Here is a 25,795-nt window from a genome sequence, read left to right as displayed (position 1 = left end):
AAAGAGTAGTGAGACATTGCCGAGGGGTACAATGAGTTCATGTCCAAGAACACTGCATTTGATTTTGCACGGGTGCTTTTTTGTCCGCTCGGATCGGTTAACAAGACGCGGTCCCCATGAAAAACATACCCTCCTCTCATTGAATGCTCTACAAAAAAGTGGTGATTTACATCTGTGATTAGTCTTATTTCCTCCCTGCTAATTTTTAAAATCAAATCCATCACCACATGGGGTTTGGCAAAATAGTAGTCTATATCTAACCCGAATTCTGAATAGATTTGGTCTGTGTTCTTACAGACTATATCCAACAGAGTTCGTCACTGGCCAAGTACAGTCTACAATAATCCCACCCATTTTTACAATTCCCCTCAGCCTACACCTTCTTGGCAAACTCATAGTCCTCGGCTGTGCATTCACTGCTGGTCAGTGAATTGTAAAAAGCTTCAATTGGAGGTAGTTTGACCTCGCTTAAGCGAGCGCCAGAAGAGTAATAGTCTTATGCGTATACACCTTTGCAGGTCAACAGGTCATACATTTCACTGTCTGGAAAATGCTGTTTAAGCAAGGGAAAGCTATCAAAATTGTCGCTTTTCTGCACTTGAATCAATTGACTCAATGCCTTGGGAAACAAACTAAAGGAATCTAGAAACCTGATTTTATTCCAACACGTATGCCCATTATCCACTGCCTGCCATTTCAGCTCGAGAAGCAACTACTTCTCGGCCGATTTGGGAATAATGTTATAGGTAAATGAACTGTTTACCCATGGACTGTGTACTCCCCCTCCCTCCCTGTGCATACGTGCCAGTGCCGGTAAAATAAATTTTAAATCGTAATTTGAGTTGTGGATATAAACAGGGAAAAAAACTGCTGGCTAACATTTAAGTTACACGATTGATGCGCAACCCCTATAAAATTACTACCCCCAGAAGATATTTCCTGCCACAAGTGATTATGATCCCTAACTTTCCCCCTCCCCCCTCTTTTCCCTTTAGTCCCCTTATCCCCCTCTAAAAACTCCCCTTACAAACCCAACATATTTTTTTATTTTTAATCACGAGACGATCCTCTGCAGACAACACCATTGGGTTATGGGTATTTCTCAAACGAGAAATAGCGCCATTAGCTGTGCTAATTAGTTTAGTCAGTGCCTTGACCATGCACTCGTCCTCCTCATCCAACGTTTGTACGTTTTCTAAAAACGGTCTAGTGATAGAACTATCTCTGTGCGCAGGGGTTTAGGAAATTGCAATAGCTTGATGCTCTTTGATTCGATTTGGAATTCGGAGATCGTTCACCACAACCAGCTTAGCTTCACAGTCCAAAGATATATTGTTGCACTGGAGGAGGGTGTTCTGGAAATTTTTAAAGAGTCAAATAGACCTATCCCCTGAAACCGTTTCCACTGTCTGGTAGCCATGCCGTCTACAGTGCTTCATGTGATTTTGCAACTTTATTTCAGTCGGGCATTAGCCCTTTCAAAAATATCAATGGATCGTAGCGTCACTGGGTATTTTCCCTCTAAACCAGAAAAATCTACAATGGGGAAATTGGACCCTTCCTTCCCATGTACAGCCCAGTCATCTCAATTAGTCTTTGAGGCTTCATCTTTCAAAGGTCGGAAAGCTGATATGAAGAAAGCATACTTGAAACATTTTTGACCTGTTTAAAAACAAATCCGCTGGACACCTCTACAACCTTCTAGATCTGGATTATATTTTAAAACTATACCCTTATCCCTAAGCCCCCCTCTTAAAATAAAATCTTTCTTAAATTTACAAATATTAACACTTAAATTTTCAATAAATAAAACTACAGAGCCGCTTACATTTTCATTAAAGTTATAGAGATGCGCTATAATTTGACCTACCCACTCGCAATGAATCAATTGACTCAATGCCTTGGGGAAAAAACTAAAGGAATCTAGAAACCTGATTTTATTCCAACACGTATGCCCATTATCCACTGCTTGCCATTTCAGCTCGAGAAGCAACAACTTCTCGGCTGATTTGGGAATAATGTTATAGGTAAATGAACTGTTCATCCATGGACTATCTACTCCCCCTCCCTCCCAGTGCATACGTGCCAGTGCCGGTAAAATAAATTTTAAGTCGTAATTTGAGCTGTGGATATAAACTGAAAAAAAAACTGTTAGCTAACATTTAAGTTACACGATTGATGCGCACCCCCTATAAAATTACTACCCCCCGAAGATATTTCCTGCCCCAAGGGCTTATGATCCCTAACTTTCCCCCTCCCCCCTCTTTTCCCTTTAGTCCCCTTATCCCCCTCTTCAAACTTCCCCTTACAAACCCAACATATTTTTTTATTTTTAATCGCGAGACGATCCTCTGCAGACAACACCAATGGATAATGGGTATTTCTCAAACGAGAAATAGCACCATTAGCTGTGACAATTAGTTTAGACAGTGCCTTGATCATGCACTCGTCCTCATCCACTGTTTCTACTATTTCTAACAACCGCATGGTGTTAGAACTGTCTCTTTGCGCATGAGTATAGGACACTGCAATAGCTTGATGTTCTTTGACTCGGTTTGGAAATCGGGGATCGTTTACCTCCACCAGCTTAGCTTCACAGTCTGAAGATATTTTGTTGCACTGGATGAGGGTGTTTTGGAAATATGTAAAACGTAAAATGGCTCTATCCCCTGAAACCGTTTCCACTGTCTGGTAGCCATGCCGTCTACAATGCCTTGTGTGATTTTGCAACTTTAATTCAGTGGGGCATTAGCCCTTTCAAAAATATCAATAGATCGTAGCGTTACTGGGTATTTTCCTTCTAAACAAGAGAAATCTACAGTGAGAAAATCGAACCCTTCCTTCCCATGCACAGCCCAGTTATCTAAATTAGTCTTGGTAGCTTCATCTTTCAAAGGTCGGAAAGCTGATATGAGGAAAGCATACTTGAAACATCTCTGATCTGTTTCAAAACAAATCCGCTGGACACCTTTACATCCCTCTAGATCTGGATTATATTTTAAAACTGTACCCTTATCCCTATGCCCCCCTCTTAAAATAAAATCTTTCTTAAATTTGTAAATATTAACGCTTAAATTTTCAATAAATAAAACTACAGACCCGCTAACGATTTAGTTAAATTTATCGAGATTCGCTATAATTTGTCCTACCCACTCGCAAAAAACTCCCTCAAAATTTTCTAAATTCGGATAAATCACGCGCATCTCGGAGTGTATATAGTGGTGGTAAACTTCGCTTTTCCCCTCATTTAAATAAAACACCTTTAAAACAATAGAAACCTTAATTGAACCCCTAACTCCCCACAATTGAATTTGGTTCTCCAGCAGTGCACGAATTTTATCTACATAGTCATGCACAATTTCTACGGGATCAAACACAAATTTTCCCCCCATAAGTGAATTAAACGGGTCCCCAAAAGTCGCAGTGTAAACAACTATTGCATTTAAAATCGAATTTGACAATTGAAAATCGGGGAATGTTGTAAATTGGGTATTGTCATCCTCCCCCTCCCCTTCTTGTATATTCTCACCACCCCCTCCCCCTCCACATTGTTCAATATTTGGGGTATGGGAATTCACTTCATTCGATTGAAGTGGAAGTAGGCTATCGGGGGCTAGAGGAGGATTGCCTGTTAAATCCCGGATAAAATCATCCAAAAGCCGCAATGTGTTTGGACTCAGCAAAGGTAAGTCCCCCTGCTTAACTGCGCTATAATCCACATTAAAATAATCAACTAAAAAATCGTCAATATTCTCAGGTATTTCAAGTGAATTACCATACCATTCACTGATTGGTGGATTGTCGTGAATGAACTCTATTGCCCATTCGATAAGTTCAGGACTTCTTTCTTCAATCGATGAGGACGGTGACAAAGAATATGGTACCAATGTAATCTATCAAAGAAAATAGCTTATTTTCAAATTGTTCAAATCACCCTATTTTTAAAATTGGATTATTATTTACATGTGTTTAGTAGCAGTATGCACATAGTAGCATTTGGTTAATTCAACAGAAAGAAAATCCAACTTAACGAAAATCTAAAACACATTACATAGAATTGACAATTTGATTTTGTTCAAACAACTCCATCCCCTTTCCCAATTTCCATTATTTAATACTCCCCCCTCCGAGCCGGCCATCGCAGCGCTTCCCCGGCGCTTCCCGCGGCGCTTTTCGGGTCCCCACAGCGCATCCCGGGCCCACCGGTGCTTCCCGGCCGCCACCGCGGCTCCCAGCCGTTTACATAATGTCCTAAAAAAAAATATTGTTAGACCATAAGTCGTTTCTCTAATTCCTTACAGGTTGTGAACTATGACTCAATAGCTTAATTATTGTAAGCCGCGTATGTTCTGTTCCAAGACTGTTCAGCAGGAAAATACAATTAAATGGGAAACCGTTAACTCTTATTGTCAATGTTTCCCCCTAAAATCTTGGCAAGTTGTAAGGTTGAAAGCTGTCAAAAATATTACGCAAATTAGAATCCATATGTGCAAAGAGATAAATGGGATAATCTCTGTCCTTCCCCTAAAACTATAATATTCAATTGTGAAAAATAGCATTTTGATTTTCATAGTGGAGAGAGATAGTAGTAAACTAGAAATTACCTAAAAATATTATTATGAGATATCGAAGAGATAGCAACAGAGAAAATAGCAAAGATTAGAAAAAGAGCGGTTTCTTTGCAAAAAAATTACATTATATTTAGATATCTCTGAGGGGGGGGGGGGCAGAGAAATTTAAAACAATGGTTGGGGGGCGAGGGGTTAATATTTTAATATCTCTGAGACAAGTTTATGTTAGGTTGAAAAATAGTTTTGTTTTTAGATATTTCTATAATATAGGTAGGAAAAAAATGCTCACATTCGCAAATTCCGGGTGTATTTGAATGCCCGAAGGCCCAGGCGAAGCATGCTGTACCATCGGCGGACCTTGTGTTGGTGGGGCAGCTCTTATAGGTCCACGGAGAGCGGATGTGCAAGCGATGTCACAATCCAGCGCAGTTTGGGCCACGGCTTGAGTGGGACCAGCATGTCTTATGGCCATAGACCTCGAAGGTTGCGCAGAGGATATGGTTTTGGATGCTTCAGCCATCTCCCTCCGTTGTACGGGGGCTGCCTCGTCCTCTCTCGCTTTCTTAGATGGAGGGGGCATACATTCTTCATAATTGGCCTTAAAAAAGAAGAGAAAAAAGTTAGTATGGAAAATAATTTCCCCCTTTTTACAGAAGGAAAATTAGTATCCCCATCCAAACTAACCATAATTTTGTCTAGAACGCATTTATCACTAAGAAAGCCCCCCCTACGCCAAAAGCAAAGCAATAGGTAAAATTTGCAAGAACTGCCCCTATTTTTACCTTGCTGAGAAATTTTTTTTAATGTTACCCGTCTATTTGCTTTTAAAATAGAAAAAAGATTGTTAGCCTAGCAGTTTATATGCCTAAATTGCAATATTGGATGTAAATGTACACATAATAAAGCTATCTTTTTTTTCTTAGAAACCCTCGGTCCTCTTACTGCCCTAACGCGAAGAAACAGTTTTGTTTTTCATTTTAAAAGGATGGCGATAGAATTGAGGCATGTTCCCCTCCCCCTTTCACCAATGTCCTAAATATATTGTTAGACCTTAATTTGAAAATAACTCGTTTCACTTTTCCAAATAAAGATTGCGTAGGCCTGCGCTTTATAAATTGCAATTGTCTGCATGAAACTGTTTTAATTTGATGGAAAAAAACAAACCATTTTGATCTGAGAAACCTTTTACAGGAAGTGCTTTAAAAGGGTGACAGCTAATTTTAACCTCGCGCTGGAGCCTTATGTCAAAACCAGAGCGGCTTAATAACAACAGAGCGACGGATATCAGTTAGAGAAAAGATTACAATACAGAAAAGCCAAATTTATCAAAAAAGAGAATTATTTCTATTGCGAGAATTATCGTTGTAAAAACAGTGGGGGGGGGGGGTTTGAGGATGGTTTAGGTAATAAAAAGAATACCTTTCATGTTTTCTATCGAGTATAAAGATAGCATGGTGGTGTTTTGTATTGTGGGGGAGGGGGGACTTATATTGGAGGGTGATATATTGGATTATCCAATATATTGGGATATATTGGAGGGTGATCCAATATATCTAATCGATATAATAGGAGATATATTAGATATATTAGAGATATATATAATAGGAGATATATATAATCGATATATTAGATATAATAGGAGGGTGATCAATGAAAATAATTTTATTTTGAAAATAAAAATGAAAATGTACTAAAACGGAACTTACATGGTAAATTGAGGTTGCCAATGCTTCAAGCTCATCAATTATGTCAGTTGTTCTATCCATTGTGTCACAATAGTTTCTGATAATTTAATCACAATGCATGTCCGTTATATACGAAATCTCAAGGGCGAATTGTTATGTAATGGGGAAACCATATGTAACCAACACTCTGATTGGCTGAGAAAGGAGATGTAACCAGCCCCCTGATTGGCCGAGAAGGAAACACGTGATCTAACTGTTTCCTATTCCTGGAAACTCTTGACATTCGCCCCTAGCATACACTTGACCAAAACAACAACAACAAATACTGTTTCCTATTTCTGGATCATAACATTCACGATCGATTACGCAATCAAGTTCTCGGAAATCCACTTCCTCTTCGATTACGCAATCAATTTCTCAGAAATCCATTTCCCCTAGGGACTCTATGCCCATATATGGTGCCCCCCTCGGAGTATAAGATAGCTTTCTACTAGGGCTGAGGGTATGAACTCCAAACCTTCAAGGTATATTCAGGGAGATGTTGAACTAACCAAAATACACTGTGTGTTTCCAGGTTGTTCCAAGGGCATATCCACAATTCCTTAGTAATGCCTAAGGCTGAAATTTTAAGGGCATTTTGTGGGCGATTTACATAAAAAATAGAAGACGCTAGAATTAAATCAAAGATACTTCATTCCCCTCAACGTAACTCTAGGGCGGCTGATGTTATTAAGTATAAACTTTTAGGGTATATTGGGGGGGGGGATGTTGAATTAACCAAAAGACGCTAAGAACATTTAGGTTGTCAAAAGAGTTTATCTTTAATATCTTGGTGATGGCTTAAGGCATTAAGTTGATGCATTCAGGCCGTGTTTACGGAATATAAAAATATATGGAAAGACCCATGTTTGTCCAGGCTGTTAAAAGGGTGTAAAATGAAATTTTCTGGGAATGTTGTGGGGGGTGTTAAAATAAATCAAAATATACTATATGCATCCATATTTTCAAAACGGTGTATCTGCAAAATAGCAGAAACAGCTAAGAATATTAAGTGGGAACTTTCAGGGCGTGTTGAACTAAATCAATGAACACTTTATGCATCCCGGTTGTCAAAAGGACACATTCGCAATATCCCAGGAACCGAGTTTTTGCTTACCGATAACGAAGGGCTTTAACTTGGTTGATCCTGTTGTATTAGTTGCTAATAAAATTGCAACCCTTTCTTTGCTGTATTTGCCACCGTGACATTTTTTATATTTATATTAATAGGTTTCATCAGGGACGCACTTGAAGTACGAGAGTGTTTCATCAGCACTGAAAACACTTTTTGGTTGTTAGTCCTTCAAAATATTCTTTATCGAGCTCTTCCACTTATCACAAGCATTACTTTCCACACACGCTCTCTCACCACAAACTTTTTTAAAAGTGACATTGTGCCTCTTTTTAAAATTCTTGAGGCATTTGGAGAAGTGTTATTTTCTCTAATGATTGGGTCTCCAAACTTCGAGATACAGAAGTTGACTTCGACTTATGGAGGTAAAGTGATAATTAAGTTTGAATTATCTACTGAATTTCCATATAAACGTAATTTTTTGGTCACATTGACTGACAAAGGTAAAATATAACTTCAAAATTATTTCGAGTTATGCATAGTTTTTTCTTCGACTTAGACAGGTTTTTCCAAGGGGATTGGAAATAATTCGGGATATTGAGGATTTCAAGTTATCGAGGTTAGAGTTATCGAGAGTCAACTGTAGTTACCAAGAGTCGTATCAGCTTCAAATGGCAACATCTCCTCACTTAACACTTTTTTAAACGTGATTTTAAATTTTCGGTTTCTATAGGCTAGGATTCGTTCTTTATAAAAGATGCTTGTGAAATATTATCGAGGTTGCAGCGTCGTTTGGTCAAAAGATACGTGTATTATTTCGTCATGTTTATGAAGATGAATTTTTTGTCAAAAATTACGTTTTATTTTAACATTAACTTCTGTCACTTATTAAGAGCATGTAAATATAAAAATTAGCTTCCAAATGGGCCCATTAACATCTTGTCATGCTCCAATAAAAATAAAGAAAAAGGACACATTAGTGCGTCCTATGCAAAAAAAGGGATTTTTCATGTTTCTCAAGGTAGGAGGATGACTGTCATTCCCTATATTGAGTTTTTGGGCTGCTGTGGTTCTAGTGGTTCATTTCCCTTCTGTCCTGACCCTATTTTCGAGGGTTTTTTAGACTATTTTTGAAAATTCTATAAATCAGTTTTCGCAATAAGCTTTTACCAATAAGATTTGCCGAAATAGCAGTTACCTTTCTCCAATCAGCTTCAAATGGCAATCTTTTCTTATTGACGGTTTTTTGTTTAAAAACAGGTTTTTTAAATTTTTGGTTACTATGGGTTACTATTCGTTCTTTACTTGGTTGCTCTGGCGTTGCAACCATGATTCATGTAAAATGATACGGGTATACACTTTACATACAACATATTCATAATAATACAACTATAATCATTGCTACGATATTTCAGGTGAAGATCTTTGAAGCTTCTGGTAGTACTATTGACAAGAATGATTCAACGATCATAGTTGGTGCTGTTCAGTTAATTGCAACGTTTGGGGCTATGTTTCTTGTGGACCGGGCAGGGCGACGAATCCTTCTACTTTTATCTGGGTCATTAATGGCTATTTCTCTGTCAGCAATGGGAGCCTTCTTTTACATACAGGTAATGCACTTCCTAACACTTGGTTGCATAATGATCTTGCCTGACCTCATCGATAGGGGTAGGAGGTGGTAATCATAATAAGATCCTTAGGAGAACCACCTAAATATTTTAGTAAGCTGGAATGATTTTAAAGCGCACAATATTTTTTTTTAGCAAGAATGACTTTTTTTTTTACAAGCGAGTTACTCAGGGGAAAAAAAGGACAGTCTGCCGACAAAAGGAAATATTTGTAGACATAGTCTTAAATTCCTTCAGCCGGGCCTTAGATTTTTTTTCTTTTCTTTTTTTTTGTAATTTCAGAAGGTTCACACTCCTGCGTGGGCTATTATTCCCTTTTTCTAAAATTATGCAATGTTTCGTATACTAATAACTTTGAATTATTAATGACAATTAAATTATTTGTAGCATATATTGTTGTCTGTTTTAAAGTTCCTATTTTTTTCGAAAGGTCACTCTCTATTTACCGTTCATTGCCATTTACCTGATGTGGATTTTAATTCCCTTATTGCAGAAGAAATCAGGAAATGGGTTTCTCTATCATTCTGCGGGAGCTCCGACTCCCTCCCCAGCTGAGACATAATTTGTGAATGGCAAAATACTTTAAAACAAGATCAGATGGAGGTGTTGTTTTGGACCGTAAAAAGGAAAAGACCCAAAGTTATACTAGTTTCACTCATTTGTTCAATTAGTCCCATATTTTTTCTGTGATGCCGCGTTGAACTGTGAAGACAAATAAGTAAAACTAATTGGCCAAATTTGACAACACTTTTCGTCCGTAAAAATTAAACATTAACAGTTGTTGATTTGGAAAGACTACTACACCTGCAAATTGAAGCTACATCTTCTTAGGCTGTCGGGTGCCATGTTTTTTTAGCTTATTTTTCGCTGATTTTTCTTCTGCGTTTCTGTTTTTTTTTTGACGTATGTAGATCTCTTTTTTATTAAAAATTGAATTCCTGGTTATTCCTTACTTCGTAATATATATATTATTAAGTAAATTTCTATTTTACCAATTGGACAATCAGATTTCATTTTCACTGTCAATGGTACTAATGTGGTTATAAAGAAATAGATACGCATCAATACTCAAATCCTAAGATACGAACTGTTTTTCTATCCAAACTAAACTTGGAGAAACAAGTTTTTCAAATCTGGATTGCAGCGGTAGCTAGCAATGCGGGTTGCAGCGGTAGCTAGTAACCTAGTAAGAGACGATCACGTCCAATGTTAAGAAATGTAAAAAACCCTAACTCCTAAAAAAAGGAGGCAGATCGAAAAAAAAGTACACCATTAGAACCGCCTTGTCCGAAACCCTTATATAGGAAACATACCGTCCTTTGGCTTGAATAACAAAGAAAGTATATTGGCTTGAAAATCAAGAAAATTTACTTTAACCACGTTATTCTCCAAAAATTGCATATTTTTTTCTTTTTTCTTCTTTCTTTTCCACAGATAGCTTGGCACTGGAACATCGTAGAGAGTTGTTCAATGGCTCATTTTTAAGGGAATTAATTGGGTTAAAAATCTTTTGTAACTAAAATAAATTATTTCTAAAATTGAATAAATTTTTCCGCTAAAAACTGCATTTTTGATGTCTTTTCCTATGAGAGTCAAGTGTGACATTAAAACTTAAAACAAGAGTTCCGCATATGAGGGGGACTCGCCCCTCTCCATTTCACCGCTCTTTATGCTAAAGTGTTACAGTGCTCTAAACATGTTTCTTATTCAAATTAAGTGGACCTTGTGTTTGAGTAGTCTTAGGACCATATGTTGTGAAGGAGGTTTACTACTCCCTCCTTCGACTCCCGTTTTTTTTGTTCAAGTTTAACATCAAAGGTAGTGCAATAGTAGGCCTATTGCCTAAGCAAAGAGTGAAATGGCTTCAATGTATTGTTATTATTATTATTTTTTTCAACAAGGCACTTCGTATGGAAGGAGTTGTCGTAGAAACTTCAAAGGGAGCTCGTTTGATAGGAAATTGAAAGTTCTAGTGCACTTTTTAAAAGTCAAAAGTAATTGGAGGGCAATCAGCCCCCTCTAACGCCCTTTTTAGCTATCTCTCCATCAACCCCCTAGGACATCTGATCTAAATTTTTAGGTGGCAATTTTTTTGGGAGTAGTTGAAAGGTCCAATAACTATGCCTCCAAGGATAACATAACCCCCACTGCCCTTGGGGCAAGGTCTAAATATACAAGTATATATACAAGACAATATTGTTTACTATTGTTTACATATAGGTTTTAAAATTGGGAAAGGGGAGTATGCCTGATCCTAGATCTTCAATAAGGCTAAGGGTATTAAAATGAGAGTTTCAGGTTATGTTGAGGGGGGGGGGACGAACTAAATCAGAAGTCACTATTTGCATCCAGGTTGTCAAAATGGCGTATCTTCAATTGCTCAGGAACGACTGAGGGTACTAAGTTGAAACTTTCAGGGTATGTAAAAAGAACGTGCATCCAGGTTGTCAAAAGAACGTACAATGCAATACCCAGCAATGGATAAGGCTATTTATTTGAATTTTTCAGGGTATAATGAAAGAATTGTAAATATATGTCAAAAGACATACGGTTGTCAAAAGGGTGTATGTGCAATGTCCCAGGAACGACTAAGGGTATTAAGCTGAAACTCGCAGGAAATACTGAGATGGACGTTGAACTAAATGAAAAGACACTGTGTACATTCATGTTGTCTGAAAAGCGTATCTGTAATATATCAGGAGCATTTAAGAGCATTAAGTTGAAACTTTAAGGGAATGTTGAGTGGGATGTTGAACTAAATCCAAAGGCATTATCTGCACCCATGTTGTCAAAAGGTCGTATCTGCAATATCTCAGGAACATCTGAGGGTATCAATTCGAAACTTTCAGGAATGTTGAATCAAAACATATTATGTGCATTTAGGTTGTCAAACAGACGTGTATGTGCTATCTCAGGAACATCTAAGGGTATTAAGTTAAAGCATTTAGGGAATGATGGGGATCGGTTGATATAAATCTAAAGACACTATGTGCATTCAGGTTTTCAAAAAGACGTATATATGCTATCTCAGGAGCATCTAAGTTTATTAAGTTGAAACTTTTAGGAGCCCATTCAAAAGGCACTATGGCATCCAGGCAAGGATGTAAACAGGTGTTTTGTTCGGGGGGAGATATTTTTTCACCTACAAATTAAAGCTACATCTTCTTAGGCTGTTAGGTACAATGTTTTTTAGCTTATTTTTTGCTGATTCTTTATCCGCGTTTTTGGTTTTTATTTGACGCATATAGATGTCTTTTTCCTTAAAAATTGAATTCCTGGTTATTCCTTACTTAGTAAGATATATATTATTGTGTAAATTTCTATTGAACCAATTCGGGCAATCAGATTTCATTTTCACTGTCCTTGGCAATTAAGAAAATGGGGTTAAAAAGAAGTACACACGCATCTATGCTCAAAACCTATGATACGGATTGGTTTTCTATTCAAATTAAGCTTAAAGAAACAAGTTTTTCAAATGGTAGCAAAGAGCGACATTAAAACTTCCAACAGAGTTCTGTATATGACGGGGCCTGACCCCTCTTCAATTCACCGCTCTTTGCGCTAAAGTGTTGTAGTTAGACCCCGGCGCCGCACCAATGAGGGACGACCGGTGGCGGCGGGGCCAAAAACAGCGCGCCGCACCGCACCGCCGGTAAGACGTTGGCGGCGCGCCGCCGGTAAGATATCGGTGGCGCGCCCCCGGCGCGGTCAATGTTGACCGCAAACATTAATGTTCTCATCAGTCTTTTGCAAATCACAGCTTAAATTTACAACAGATTCGAGCCCATTCATGAGTTCAAAAATTCACAAGTCGCTGGCTGGAAACTGGTCTTCTTCTTTATTCATCAAGAGAAGTAGAAATCTGGTAGAAACGAAATGGCAGTGGCGTTTCAGAACCCTTGCATAATACGAGTAGTTGAAGTATCAGTTAGCTATGTATTATTAACATGAATAATTATCAAAATTAGTAGTTTTTTTTCATCGAGCATTACTGCATATAAAACTTCAAATACCGTATCACAAAATTCGTCAGTTATCAGGGTAAAAACTTTGAATATAACTTTGAACTTAGAAGCTTATTTTTTTAATAATGCCCTTTGCCTATATCTGTTTTTTCACCTTTAAAACAGTTGAAATGGGCGACTTTTATATTAATTTTTTTTTTTTTTTGCTCTTTTGGATTCCTAAAAAGCCTTTCTTGTAGTAAAAACTGGTCTTTAATAAAAATTTAAAAAAAAATTCATTTAAAGTGGGTTTTGGCTTCTTTTATAGAATATATATAATGGAGGCTAAGGCTGAACTGCTGCTTTTTTTTGTTGCTTTTGGCTGCTCTTTTGGATATTATTCATTTTTTCTTTTGGGGATTCATTCCAAATTATAAAATGATAAATACCTAATATCAGTCAAATTATAAACTGCATCTAAAGTGAGTAAATTTATCAAATTGAAAAATAGATGATGAACACTTTTCACGAGAACACTTTAATTACAATGACACAAAAAACACTTAATTGTTTAATCGCTTTGAAGAAAAATGAAGTGCCAGCTATTTTCTTAGGTAAAAAATGAAAAGCTCATCCGTTTTAAGTGTAATTAAATGAAATAATAGCTCTAGGAAGATGTTGAAATTTTCATCCTAGTTCGTCACTTTTAATCCAAGCAAAATGTTAGGCCCTTAGTATCAGTTATTGAGTTTAAGCTTTGATTTCCAAATGCTCACAAGAATTACTAAATTTAAGAAAGTCGCAACAATAAGTCACCTGTGGTTAAAATACTCAAAGACTCCTCTTTGATCCCCACCCAGGCTCAAAGCTTCTGCTATGGCCATATCCATGGAAATCTCCAAAGAGCTTCTTTTTAAAATAGCTTTCAAACGTACTTAGGGGTATCTAGACTTTTTGCTTTTCTTCAAAGCTTTGAAAAAAGTGTTATAATATTCCAAATGTTGCATTTGTGCATATTTTTGGTAATCATTTGTGGGGTTATTGAATTTTCTAACCACTGTAGATACCTAAGAACGTTGCAACATCTAGTACCCTGAGGTCATAAGACTGTCAAAGACTCCTCCTTGAACCTCCCAAATTGAAAGCTTTTATTATGACCTGGCCTTTTAATGTAGCTTGGGTACTGGACCAAGGGTGCCATTGTCACTCGAGCGCAACGTTAGGTGGGGATGTCGATATAGCTTTCGTCACACCAATTCGTTTTAGTGTGACTGTGCCTGGTACTTATGAATGAATGTTTTCAAATTAAACCCTTTTCATCAATAAGAAAAAAAAACAGATTGGACGCATATGTCCCTTTCCTTTTGGACGGTAGAACCATGCAAGTGCTGTATCAAGTATAACTCCCGAAAATCTTGTTAAGTTTGTCAACTTTTCAACTTTTTGGCATCCCTGCTTTCAATAAAAAAAATCAAGGTACTATCACTTAAACATAATAACTCCCTATGCCCCCGCTTTTGGATACCATCTTGATAGGATACCGTCTCTGCTTTCAATAAAAAAAAAATTAATTTATTGGCACCCCTGCTTTAAAAAAAATCGAGGTATTATCATTTAAATATGATAGCTCAATACCCCCCTTCCCCCTCTGGATACCACCTTTAGGATGCCGTCTCTGCTTTAAATAATAAAAAAAAATTAATTTATTGCCACCCCTGCTTTAAAAATCGAGGTATTATCATTTAAATATGATAGCTCAATACCCCCTCCCCCCTCTGGATACCACCTTGATAGGATGCCGTCTCTGCTTTAAATAAAAAAAAATCTACTTTTTGGGATCCTTGCTTTCAATAAATAAAATTTTGAGCTATTATCATTTAAATGTAATACCTCCCTGCCCCCCCCCCCCTCTGGATACCACCTTGATATGATACTGTCTCAGCTTTCATTAGAAAAATAATTTACTTAATAATTACCTAGGTCATTATATGGTTCAAACAAACACGCAAAATAACGTTAAATAGCTTAGTGTTCCTTGAATTGAGGGTATGAGTAAAGGGGTACAAAGACAACAACAAAAATGTCGAAATTATTCAGATATACCTCAATTTATTGGAAAACTGAGTGGTAGATTCGCCATGGCATAAGATCCAAATAATCTAATTAAAAGGGAGCCAAATAAGGCCAGTAGCCTATGAGAAATCGCAAAATACCCAAGACAATGAACAAGTCCTAATGGGGGGTGCCCTGGGTCTATCAATACATTCAAATAGCTTCCCAGTGACTTTGGTATAGCGTTCTTCCGTTCCAACTTTAAATGAAAAAAATAATTATCCTTTTGATATCCCTGTTTTCAATAAAAAAAAATGAGATCATATAATCATAAAATAAAAGCCCCCTATCCCCCTCCTATAGGCAATACTTTATTATTCATTCATGAAGCATATTTTTGGGGTAACTTCTGGTTCAATCTTTAATTCCCCAACCTTGTAAATAGCTTAGTCTATAGCTAAATTTTGTCTCAATCGAAGGTTTTTTTTTGAGGGTGGGGTTTAAATTTTTTATAAAGAAGATTGTATTTTCTACCAGGCGTTCAATAATTGAGTATTAAACATTAAGAAAATCTTATCTAAAAACAGCAAAAAAAAAAATATGCAAAATTACAATTCAGCTGTAGAAACAATCTGTCGGCTGTCAATTTCAAAATCCAACAAAAGGCTGAAGCTGTGAAGCTGTATAATAGTGAATGCGTTCTATAATTCTATTCAAATTGAAAATGAAATTCTTGACTACGAATGATGTAAGAAATAGCGATTGGGAAACTGCATTCGAAATGATTTAAACTCATTTAATAAAGACGATACTTTTTTTTTGTCAACATTTGAAGAACTGTGTATATTGCAGTATTTGAAAATACATATTACATCTCTCTGCTTTTTATGCAAAGTAACAAAAGAGACGAAAATCAATGAACAAGAGAGTAGTGAAGAATTATGGTATGCAAAGTAATATTTGGCAGGGAAAGTCACTGGTGATAAATCGCTAGGGGTGGCACCGTGATTGTGCCACCCCTAGGATTTTTGGGGATTTGGGGAACTGTTTTTTTTTTCGGGTAGACGCATAGATTTTCGGGGAAATACCCCAAAATTCGGGGATAGTGCAAGCCCTGCTTGATTTCTAATCAGGAAAATTGAAATACTAAACCACACGAGAAGGAAAAGCTCCAACTTTGCGGTTGACGCAATAAAGAATTGCCGCAAAACTAATTTAAAGTCGACTGAACGCCGCCGCCTCTGCGGGTGGTGGCGTATCTGCGGCGCTCGGGTGGCGTTACGACACGTCGGGGGGGTTCGCCCGGGCCTCGCGGGGGGGGCGTTCGGTCGATCCGCCAGCGCGGCGCCGGGGTCTAGTTGTAGTGCTCAAAACATGTTTCTTATTACAATTAAACGGACCTTGTGTTTGAGCAGTTCTTGGACCTTGTGTTGTGAAGGAGGTTTACTACTCCCTCCTTTGACTCCCGTTTTTTTGTTCAGGTTTAATATCATAAGTAGCCCATTCAAAAGGCACTATGGGCATCCAGGCAAAAGTGTAAACAGGATTTGTGGTCTGGGGAAGATATTTTTAAATTTGTTTTGAATGTATCAATGCAACGTTTTTGTGAGTTGGACAGGGATTTTGGGGGGAGGGGGTCAAACTCTAGCCCCCTGGATACGAACTTGCATCCAGGTCATCAAAAGATCATAGCTGCCATATCTTTGGAATGTTTAAGGGCGTTGTGTTAAAACTTTCAGTGCATATTGAAGTGCATCAGAATACATTATGTCGATCCGATGCCATTTGAAACGGCCTTTGAGATGTTTTTTTCATAAATTGTCTTTCGCAATAAACTTTTAATATTAGATTAACCAAAATAATAGAAATCATTCTTGAGCCAGCTTCCAATGACAATTTTTTCTCACTAGATGTTTTCTTTTTAGAACGAATTTTTAAACTTTTGGTTACTGCGGCCCGTGGTTTAGTCTTTACTAGGCTGCAGCTATCACTGCAGCAATGATTTTTGTTAAAGATTTGACAACGTGGATGCTACAAGAGAATAAGGCAGATCGAGTATCATTCCTCCCGGCACAGAGTACCTGAAAAAGACAGTTTTGAGTGAAAATCATCCTCCACTTCTCGCATTTTTCATGTAACCTTTGGCAAAACTGTTTGTGTTTCGTTATATTTCTTCCAAGAGACCCATTAAGCTACGAGATATCCCATAATTTGAAGGGCGTGCAAGGCATTCTTCAACATCTTCATCGGGGTTTTCGAAGTACATTTGCCCATATAAAGGTGGTTCGAAATAACCTTCAGAGGTTTGTTAAGGATGTACCTCTAAATTGATTTTGTGATAGATTTGTCTAACTTCTTCGATCATTCCTTACATTGAATGAAGCGAAATAAAAACATGAATTCAAGTTTTGGATTTGTTTGTGGAACTCCTTAGAGAGCAAGTGACGTCCTATAGAAGGCCAAATGATTGTATTTCAGAATTGTAAAGGTGGCAATGCAATTCGACCAAGCAAGCAGCAACCTCCAAATGAAGGACCTTTGTTGGCTACTCTTTCTTCGGGAAAATGGAGGAGTCCACGGTGAAAATATACGACGTTTAAGGTCCCAATGACTTGTAATTAACACTTGCGTAACATACTGCATCTTTATAGGTTTGTACTGGGTTTTGCGCCACAGCTTGCTAGCGTCAAAGATTGCGATGGTGTTGTTCTTCTAACATGATATTTCCTTCTTCTTCACTTTCATTTTTGACTCGTTCTGATTCTCGCTGTCGCTTGTCTTCTAAAAGTACAGTACTTTGTTATTCACTTTCATTTTATACACGTTATTATTCTCACTGTCGCTTGTAATTCTCGCTTCTCTTATAACCGCATATTTATTTGTGTCTTGTCACATTTGATGATCTAGGTGGTTCATTTTCACCCATCGTGAATTTATATTTCTCAGGCCGCCCTCTGTATCTTGTCTCATTTGATGTAATGAAAGATAGTGGAGTAAGATAAAGAACAAAAGAAAAATAAAATACACTGCTAAAATAAAAAATAAAGGACATGATAATGAACTAACAACCATTGCAACAAAATTAATAATTCTATAAGAGTAAACAACAGTAAATAATACGGTAAAATGGTAATGTTAATGATAGCTAATTATAGTAATGATGATGTTAATGATAGTAATGATGCTAATGATAGTAGAAAATAGGCATCCTATTAGGCGCACAAAACGAATTGATTATTTTGTATTCCGATAATACGGAGTAAATGTAGAAGAAACTTGCAATATCACGAATTAAATTAAAATCACCTTCACCAAACAAAGGGTAAAACACAGACTTAAAAATATAACCTGATCACGAAACGTCAAATAAATTTTGGCAAGAACACGAGAGGGGGGGGGGGAGAGGGATTGTTAATCGAAGAAGAAAATGGTACGTCAGAAGATTTTTATAGAGATTTTAACATTAAATAACAGGGTAGGCAATGATACTGGCCCAGTCATACGTAGGCATCAGAGTTAACTCTAGGTTGATGATAGTACTTGATGAGCAGGCACTATGTTATAATTAGGTTCAAGACTGAAGGACATTAGAAGAATTGTAGATTCATAGTAAATATAATCTAAAGAAATCCATGTTGTTAATTTTGCAATTGTTCAACTGTTATACTGCAGAGAATTTTGAATCTAAAACTATAAATCTAAAACAAAATTTAAAATCTAAAAACTAAAATCTAAGACCTAAAAATCTGAAACTAAAAACAGTTAAAAAAGGAACAATAAATTTGCTTCTGTGTTCACTAAAGTTACTCGTAATTGTCTATAGGAATATTATTTGGTGTATTTTTAATTTCAAATCAATCTCAAATCAATATCAAGTCAATCAATCTAATATAAAAAATGTATAAAGGTAGAGGATGTGTCGACTAAATTTTGACTCTTCGGTTAATAATTGAGAAGTACCTTAGTTGTCAAACACCTTTGGTCCTCGGTCTTATAGATTATGGGCAAGCGTTCTATTGTCGCTAAGGCTAGGAATAAGTGAAGATGAAAAGCTGACGTTGGTTAAGGAAAATATTGATCAGGTGGGTAGCTTCACTTACCTTGATTAAATAAAAAAAACAAGTTTTTTTTTTAACTGAAAGTAAGGAGCGACGCTAAAACTTAAAACGAACAGAAATTATTCCGTATATGAGGGGGGCTGTCCCCTCCTCAACGCCTCGCTCTTTACGCTAAAGTTTTTGTATTGTTTTAAAAAAAATAGAGTTATGAGAAAGTAAACTTTAGCGTAAAGAGCGAGGTGTTGAGGAGGGGACAGCCCCCTTCATTTACGGAATAATTTCTGTTCGTTTTAAGTTTTAACGTCGTTCCTTACTTTCAGTGGAAAAAACTTGTTTTTTTTATTTAATTTTTGAACTTTTTGAATTAATTCAGGTTTTGATTTTGGTTCACCATACATAAATAATTAAAACAAAATTTGCATATTAATTTTACTTTTATTTGGTTAAATGGCTTTTTCGAAACTTGTTTAATTTTATTTACGGACGTTTTTATTAGTAATAAATATACGTAACTTACGAATTAACTTACTTAACGAAATTCTATATTAATATATTTTTAATACGTATATTAGGGGGTTAGCCCCCTAGTCAATACCTTGCTCTTTAAGCTAAAGTTCGAATTTTTTCCAATTCTTTAAGAATGACTCCTTAATCACAACCACTTGATCAGTTGAGATCAGTTGAAAAACTTGTATTTTTTTTATTTAATTTCTGATCTCTTTCTTTAATAATGCTGGGAAATCCGGCGCCCCCTTCGTAGCAATGTCGCTTCCCCCATGAAAACTTCCTTCATGGAAAAATCCTCCCATATAACCCCCGACCCACCTACCAGAAAAAATCCCCCCGAAAACGTCTGTATACTTCCCAATAACCAATACTATATGTTAACATTGGGTAAAGTTCCTAACTTTAAGCCCTCCCCCAGGGACTTCGGAGGATTAAGTCATCCTAAAAGACATTGTTATCATATTTTCGACCATGCCGAACAAAATGCCTATCTCAAAATTTTGATCGGGTGACTTTGGGAAAAAATGAGCGTGGGAGGGGGCCTAGTTGCCCTCCATCTTTTTGGTCACTTAAGAAGGGCACTAGAACTTTTAATGTCCGTTCCAATGAGCCCTCTCACGATATTCTAGGACCACTGGGTTGATACGATCACCCCTGTGAAAAAAATAAAAAATAAACACGCATCCGTGATCTTTCTTCTGGCAAAAAATGCAAAATTCCACATTTTTGTAGATAGGTGTTTGAAACCTCTACAGTACGGTTCTCCGATACGCTGAATATGATGGCGTGATTTTCATTAAGGTTCTATAACTTTTAGGGGGTATTTCCAACTTTTTTCTAAAAACAGCCAAATTTTCTCAGGGGTGTAACTTTTGATGGGTAAGATTAAACTTGATGAAACTTATGTATTTGAAATCAAAATTAAAACCTGATTCTTTTGATCTATCTATTGGTATCAAAATTCCATTTTTTAGAGTTTCGGTTACCATTGAGCCGGGTCGCTCCTTACTTACAGTTCGTTACCACGAACTGTTGGATAGTATTATTAGTAAAGACGGTGGGAGCAGTTGAGATGTTAAAAGTAGAATAGCCAAGGCTCAGGGTGTTTTTTCACAGTTAAAAAAAAGTGTGGAAGAATAGGAAGATAAGCCTGCAAACCAAAGTTAGAATATTGGAAGGTACGGTGATGACAGTGGTCAAACATGGCTCTGAAGCATGGGCGCTCCGAAAAGCGGATGAAGATTTGCTAGATGTGTCCCAGAGAAATTACCTACGGATTGTTCTGGGTACCCGTCTGACTAACTGTATTTAGCTGTACGAAAAATGTGGTTCAATCCCACTTTCTATAGCTATAATGAAAGAAAGGTTGAGATGGCTAGGGCACGTCCTGCGGATGAAGGATGACAGATTGCTGATAATGGTCCTTTTTGGCCAACCGTCTAGAGCTAAACGGAAAGCAAGTCGTCCTCCTCTGGGGTTGGAGGATGTCATAAAGATTTAAAGGAAATTGGAAATTCCTGGGAGGGTGTAAAGAGGGCGGCTTTGAATAGATTGCGACGGAGGAGGAGCGGGCGTAGCTGTGTTAGCCTCAGGCGGCTTGGTGCTGCGGTGAGTTGTTAGCAGTACAAAGACTCTTGGTAGAGGTTTTATCAGGGAGTGACGATGAGGAAGGAAGGAATGCTTTTAATGTACGAAGGACTTTATTTTGAAGACGTTGAAGGGGCCTTATTCGAGACTTAAAAGTATTTATATAAGCAATGGGACAGCAACTTAATTAAGAATGAATTAGAGAATATTAAAGTGATTTAAAGGCAGGGAAAAGGAGGTAAAATCTTAAATATTGCAGTGACCCTACATTCCTTCCCAGCTGAATCCTTAGCCTATCAAGATGAAGCTTCCAAGATAAATTGTCATCAACTATAAGACCTGGGCTCTTACACGATTCCTGTCTAGTAATGGTAATAGTTCTCAGTTAATGGTAATGGTAATGGTTCTCAGCTAAAATGGAGAGATAGTTAAAATGAACGGATACATTATTAAGTTTACAGATAGTTAAGAATCGAGAAACATATATATGGAGTTTAAATTGGATTTAGAAACCAAATGAGATTATTAAAAATAGATTCTCAAATAGACTAGGGATTATTGCAGACATGTGTGCAGTATGAACCAGAAATAGAAATTAAAATAGATTATAATAAAGCTGATATTGGATCTTATTTAAGAATTAATTATTAGTTTTATTTTATTTTATTATTCATTTAGTTTAGGATTTACTTCTTCATGTACAGCATTATCATATCTTTTATGTTGGATGTGATTATTCGTTTTAATTTTGGTTTATTTAGGTTTCAGTTTTGTACTAATAATAATTTTGTTTGTTTTCAGTTTGAATTATTGCATAACGTCATATGGACTCTTCATAGGTTTAACATTGCTCTTTACTTTTTTTGGAACAATTTCTTTTTTGGAAAACGCTTCTTTGAATTTATATGGTGCTAAATTGAACACGCATATAGTAGATACATGTACAGTTTAAACCAGACATAGAAAATAGATTATAACGTGTCTTACTGAATCACAATCATGCCTGAGAAGCGTATTAAAATGTTGATAACACAAAAATTTCTTTGATTCCAGAAAAGTTTCAGTTTTTCTACTTAATCTGACTTTGGTGTTAGCATTGTTGCAATTTGTTTCTGCAAGGATTTACGAATATTACTTTTCTTATCGTGCGGTTTGATTGTAGCCAGATTAATTTATTGTCTCTTTACATAATTTGAAAATATGATCATAAATCATCCTTTTATTGTTACAGTCGTGCATTTACGCTATTTGCTAAATTATTCCTTAAGCAATCACCTTAATAATAAGATCTTTCTTAATACCCTTATCTTCCCGAGGAGCTGTAAGAAATTATTGCTGTGTTTGTTGTTAATAAAAATTATGATTTCCCTTAACTATCGTTAATACAATTAAGGGCTAATTTTTCTTATTAGCTATCAATCCAGAGGTCATTGAATTTAAACATTGTTTATTAGGGAAGATTATAAAAATACAACCACTTTACGTATATCGTAGTTTGATTAAAGATACAAACCCTATTTATTTATATTTATTATCTATTGAAAAGAATGTTCGCAAATGTTTTTTGGATTAGAGGTTTTTTCTTCTGCCGTCCTAACAAACACCGTTAACTAACAATAAAAATAAAAATATAAACACTTTACGTATATTGTAGTTTGATTAAAGCTATAACCACTATTCATTTAGCTTTGTTGTCTATTGAAAAGAACGTTCGCAAATGTTTTTTGGATTAGAGGCTTTTCTGCCGTCCTAACAAACACCGTTAACTAACAATTTTCCAAAAAATACGTTTCCACTGTTGTAGCAAAAACTTTTAACCAGCATTGTCGGACAAAAATTTTCTAAGAAATAAAATCATTGTTGGAGAAAATTGCTGGAGAATTTGAAGCACAATATTCAAAAACTGTGCAATGCAGCAAAGCTGAATGAATAATCTCTATGGTTATAACATCGAAAGAGAATTTAGGACTGCTAATATATCTTGATAAAACTTTTGAACAAATTAGAGACCAAACTTTATCCAACATATTGGAGAGAAAAAAATTTTCGGCTATCCTCACTTGACCAATTCTTCACCAATTTTTGGCTTTCTTTAGGTCCTCTTGGCCCCACAAACAAATCTTTAAATTTTCGAGCCCTGAACTGAACTGAACTGGAATCGTCCCCTCTTCCCTGGGGACTTGACAGGCTTTTTTCTTCTGATACAGACTTACTTATTCCTGAAGAAGTCATACTAATATATGACAAATGCATGATATGATCAAACTCATACACTATAGTGTATGAATTCGGTGAGTGTCCTTGATAAACTTGAATATTAATTTCAGCCCTTCACTAAAATCCTTTGAGGATCTTTCACTGATTAGTAAATTATCTGGTTCTACCATTCTTCTTTCTTTCATTAGCCCTATTTATGTATTTATTACTTTTCTAACCCGTCACTACAAAAGAAGCAAGAAGACGGAGTACAACATAATACACAAAAAAAAATAAAAGAGAGAAAAGAAAAATAAAAATAAAAGAATACAGAACGAATACTTAAAAGCACTACATCGACACTACCGCCGCAGGAGGGACGACCACTCGTGCAACAGCCTTGCATTAAAATTATCAATCTGTTTTAAAACGGCCTGACATGGTTCTGTAGCTTTATAATGAAGGCTAATATATGAGTTACGCGTCCACAAAGGTAGTCTCAATAGATACTTTGCGTAACGAAAGTAGTATGACCGAATTTGCTTAATGTCTGAGTTCTGAAGCATTCTCCGGAAAGGTGCAATATACAGAATATGCGGTAGCGCGGTTGCATTATACAACCTAGCTAAAATCGTGCGATTAAAACGGTGTTTGTTTGCCACAATGTTACCATATGACGCCGAAATACGCTTTTGCAGATGGCTAACTATGAGCAAACGAGTAGCTTACACGGAAGTCCCGACAGGAAGGCCCAAATAAGTTAACGAAGACACTGGCTTAACGGTAATATCACTAAGTCTGATAGATACATTAGTCGAATATTTCCAATTAAAAAGAACAATCTCAGACTTAGCTGCATTGAAACTAAGACCAATTTTCCGGTACTCATTATTTAACATTTTAAAATTCTCCTCGAGGCGTGCAATGGTCTGATAAGGCATAAACCCATCATCAGCATAACAAACTAGGCTTATATTAAAACCGCGAACTGTGCATGAGTATTCAATTTGCGATTGTAGGTCTAATATTTAACTATTAAAAAACTCAGGGAAAATATTAGATTCTTCTGTCTATCCCGCCTAACTTGGTAAGACAAAATGGATATCGCTCAGAACAGGAATATAGATAGAGGTCATGAAATTACCATATCATATTCGATGTGCTCCTATCATCGAAGGCTTGATCTCCTTCTTGCGTGCCGAATATAAATATATATTCGTGGACGAGCGAATCAAATGTACAGTGCAAATCGTAGCTACCAAGAACTAGAGATTCACTTGCTGGATTAACATCCAAAATTATAGCACATAGAGCTGAGAGGACATGACAACACCCTAGTCCCTTCTGAAAGCCAAATTGCTCCGAAGGAGCGTAACATTTTGACCGAATTTCATCGCACGTTAGCAATTCAAATAACTTACAAAAACATTCGAGACAGTAATGGGTCTATGCGAACTGCAAATATGGTGAGGTTTACCTCGCTTTGACACGGGGATCAGTTTACTTCGCAAAAAGGTTTTGGCACTATTCCAGAGGAGAATATCATTTGCTATAGTAAGCTCAGGTGGTCAATCAGAAGATCACTACTGAAATCAAGAGCAGCCCCGCAGATAACATCAGTGCCCCTACTGAATTTATTTTTTAAATTCACTATAGCAGAGATAACCATACTTCGTATCACAATAAGATCACAATTTGTATGACATTATAAACTATAGTTAAGCTTTTCAGCATGTTCGGCACTAAGATTAGACGCGGGAGGTGCGAACTCTCGGTGGTAATGGTCTTCCAAGAGATATTCACCAGGAAAAGAATCCGGCGTAGCATAACGTTTGGGTCGCAGGACATGTTTCCACAGGGCACTAGAATTTTGGTTCACGCTTTCAGAAAAATTTGCTCCTGTGCTTGTTTAGAGCTTTGGCAAATATACGGTTTGCGTATTTTCGGATACAGTTAACCCAGCCTGTTCGTGGTCTGTCACAATCAAGCCAGACTTGGAACCAAAACTTAGATTTCTGAAACGCAGATTTCAGTTCGGAGTTCCGAGACCAACCTTGAATTTGTGTTCTACGCCTGATTTTCATTGTCGGTACAGCAGCTTTTATGCCGCATTTAATGGCATGGCAAATAAGAGCACAATAAATGTCCATAAGCACACGAGCATCGTCACGAGAAATAACTGCAGATTTTTATAAAAGAATGAAAGAGATCTTAATTTTGCTAAGGATTGTATCACAGATCGATCGGAAAAATGATGTATCTCTCTTTTGCCATTGTTATTTAACAAGCCAAACTGTAATCCTGGCTGTTGGGGCAGCAGAAGAAATTTGTATATTGACAGTTATCAGAAAATGATCAGAAGCTTATGCTGAAGACAGAACTTTTACTTGGCCTTGGATCAGATGTCCTTATGGTAAAACGTGATCAATGCTGGTAGTAGCCCAAGTATGATGAAG

General features: G+C 36.8%; 1 protein-coding gene across 1 annotated transcript in view; it reads left to right on the top strand.

The window, feature by feature from the left end:
- Positions 1–25,795, top strand: part of LOC148938992 (facilitated trehalose transporter Tret1-like) — a 124,741-nt gene that overhangs the window by 79,968 nt on the left and 18,978 nt on the right. The window contains exon 5 of the mRNA XM_089107382.1: positions 8,783–8,977. Coding sequence (XP_088963508.1) covers positions 8,783–8,977 — 195 coding nt within the window. The remainder of the gene's footprint in view (positions 1–8,782; positions 8,978–25,795) is intronic.

Source organism: Artemia sp. Qi Xiang Cuo, unplaced genomic scaffold, assembly GCF_049724085.1.
Source record: "Artemia sp. Qi Xiang Cuo unplaced genomic scaffold, ASM4972408v1 HiC_scaffold_23, whole genome shotgun sequence".
NCBI lineage: Eukaryota > Metazoa > Arthropoda > Branchiopoda > Anostraca > Artemiidae > Artemia > Artemia sp. Qi Xiang Cuo.
This window is presented reverse-complemented; position numbering and strand designations above follow the sequence as displayed.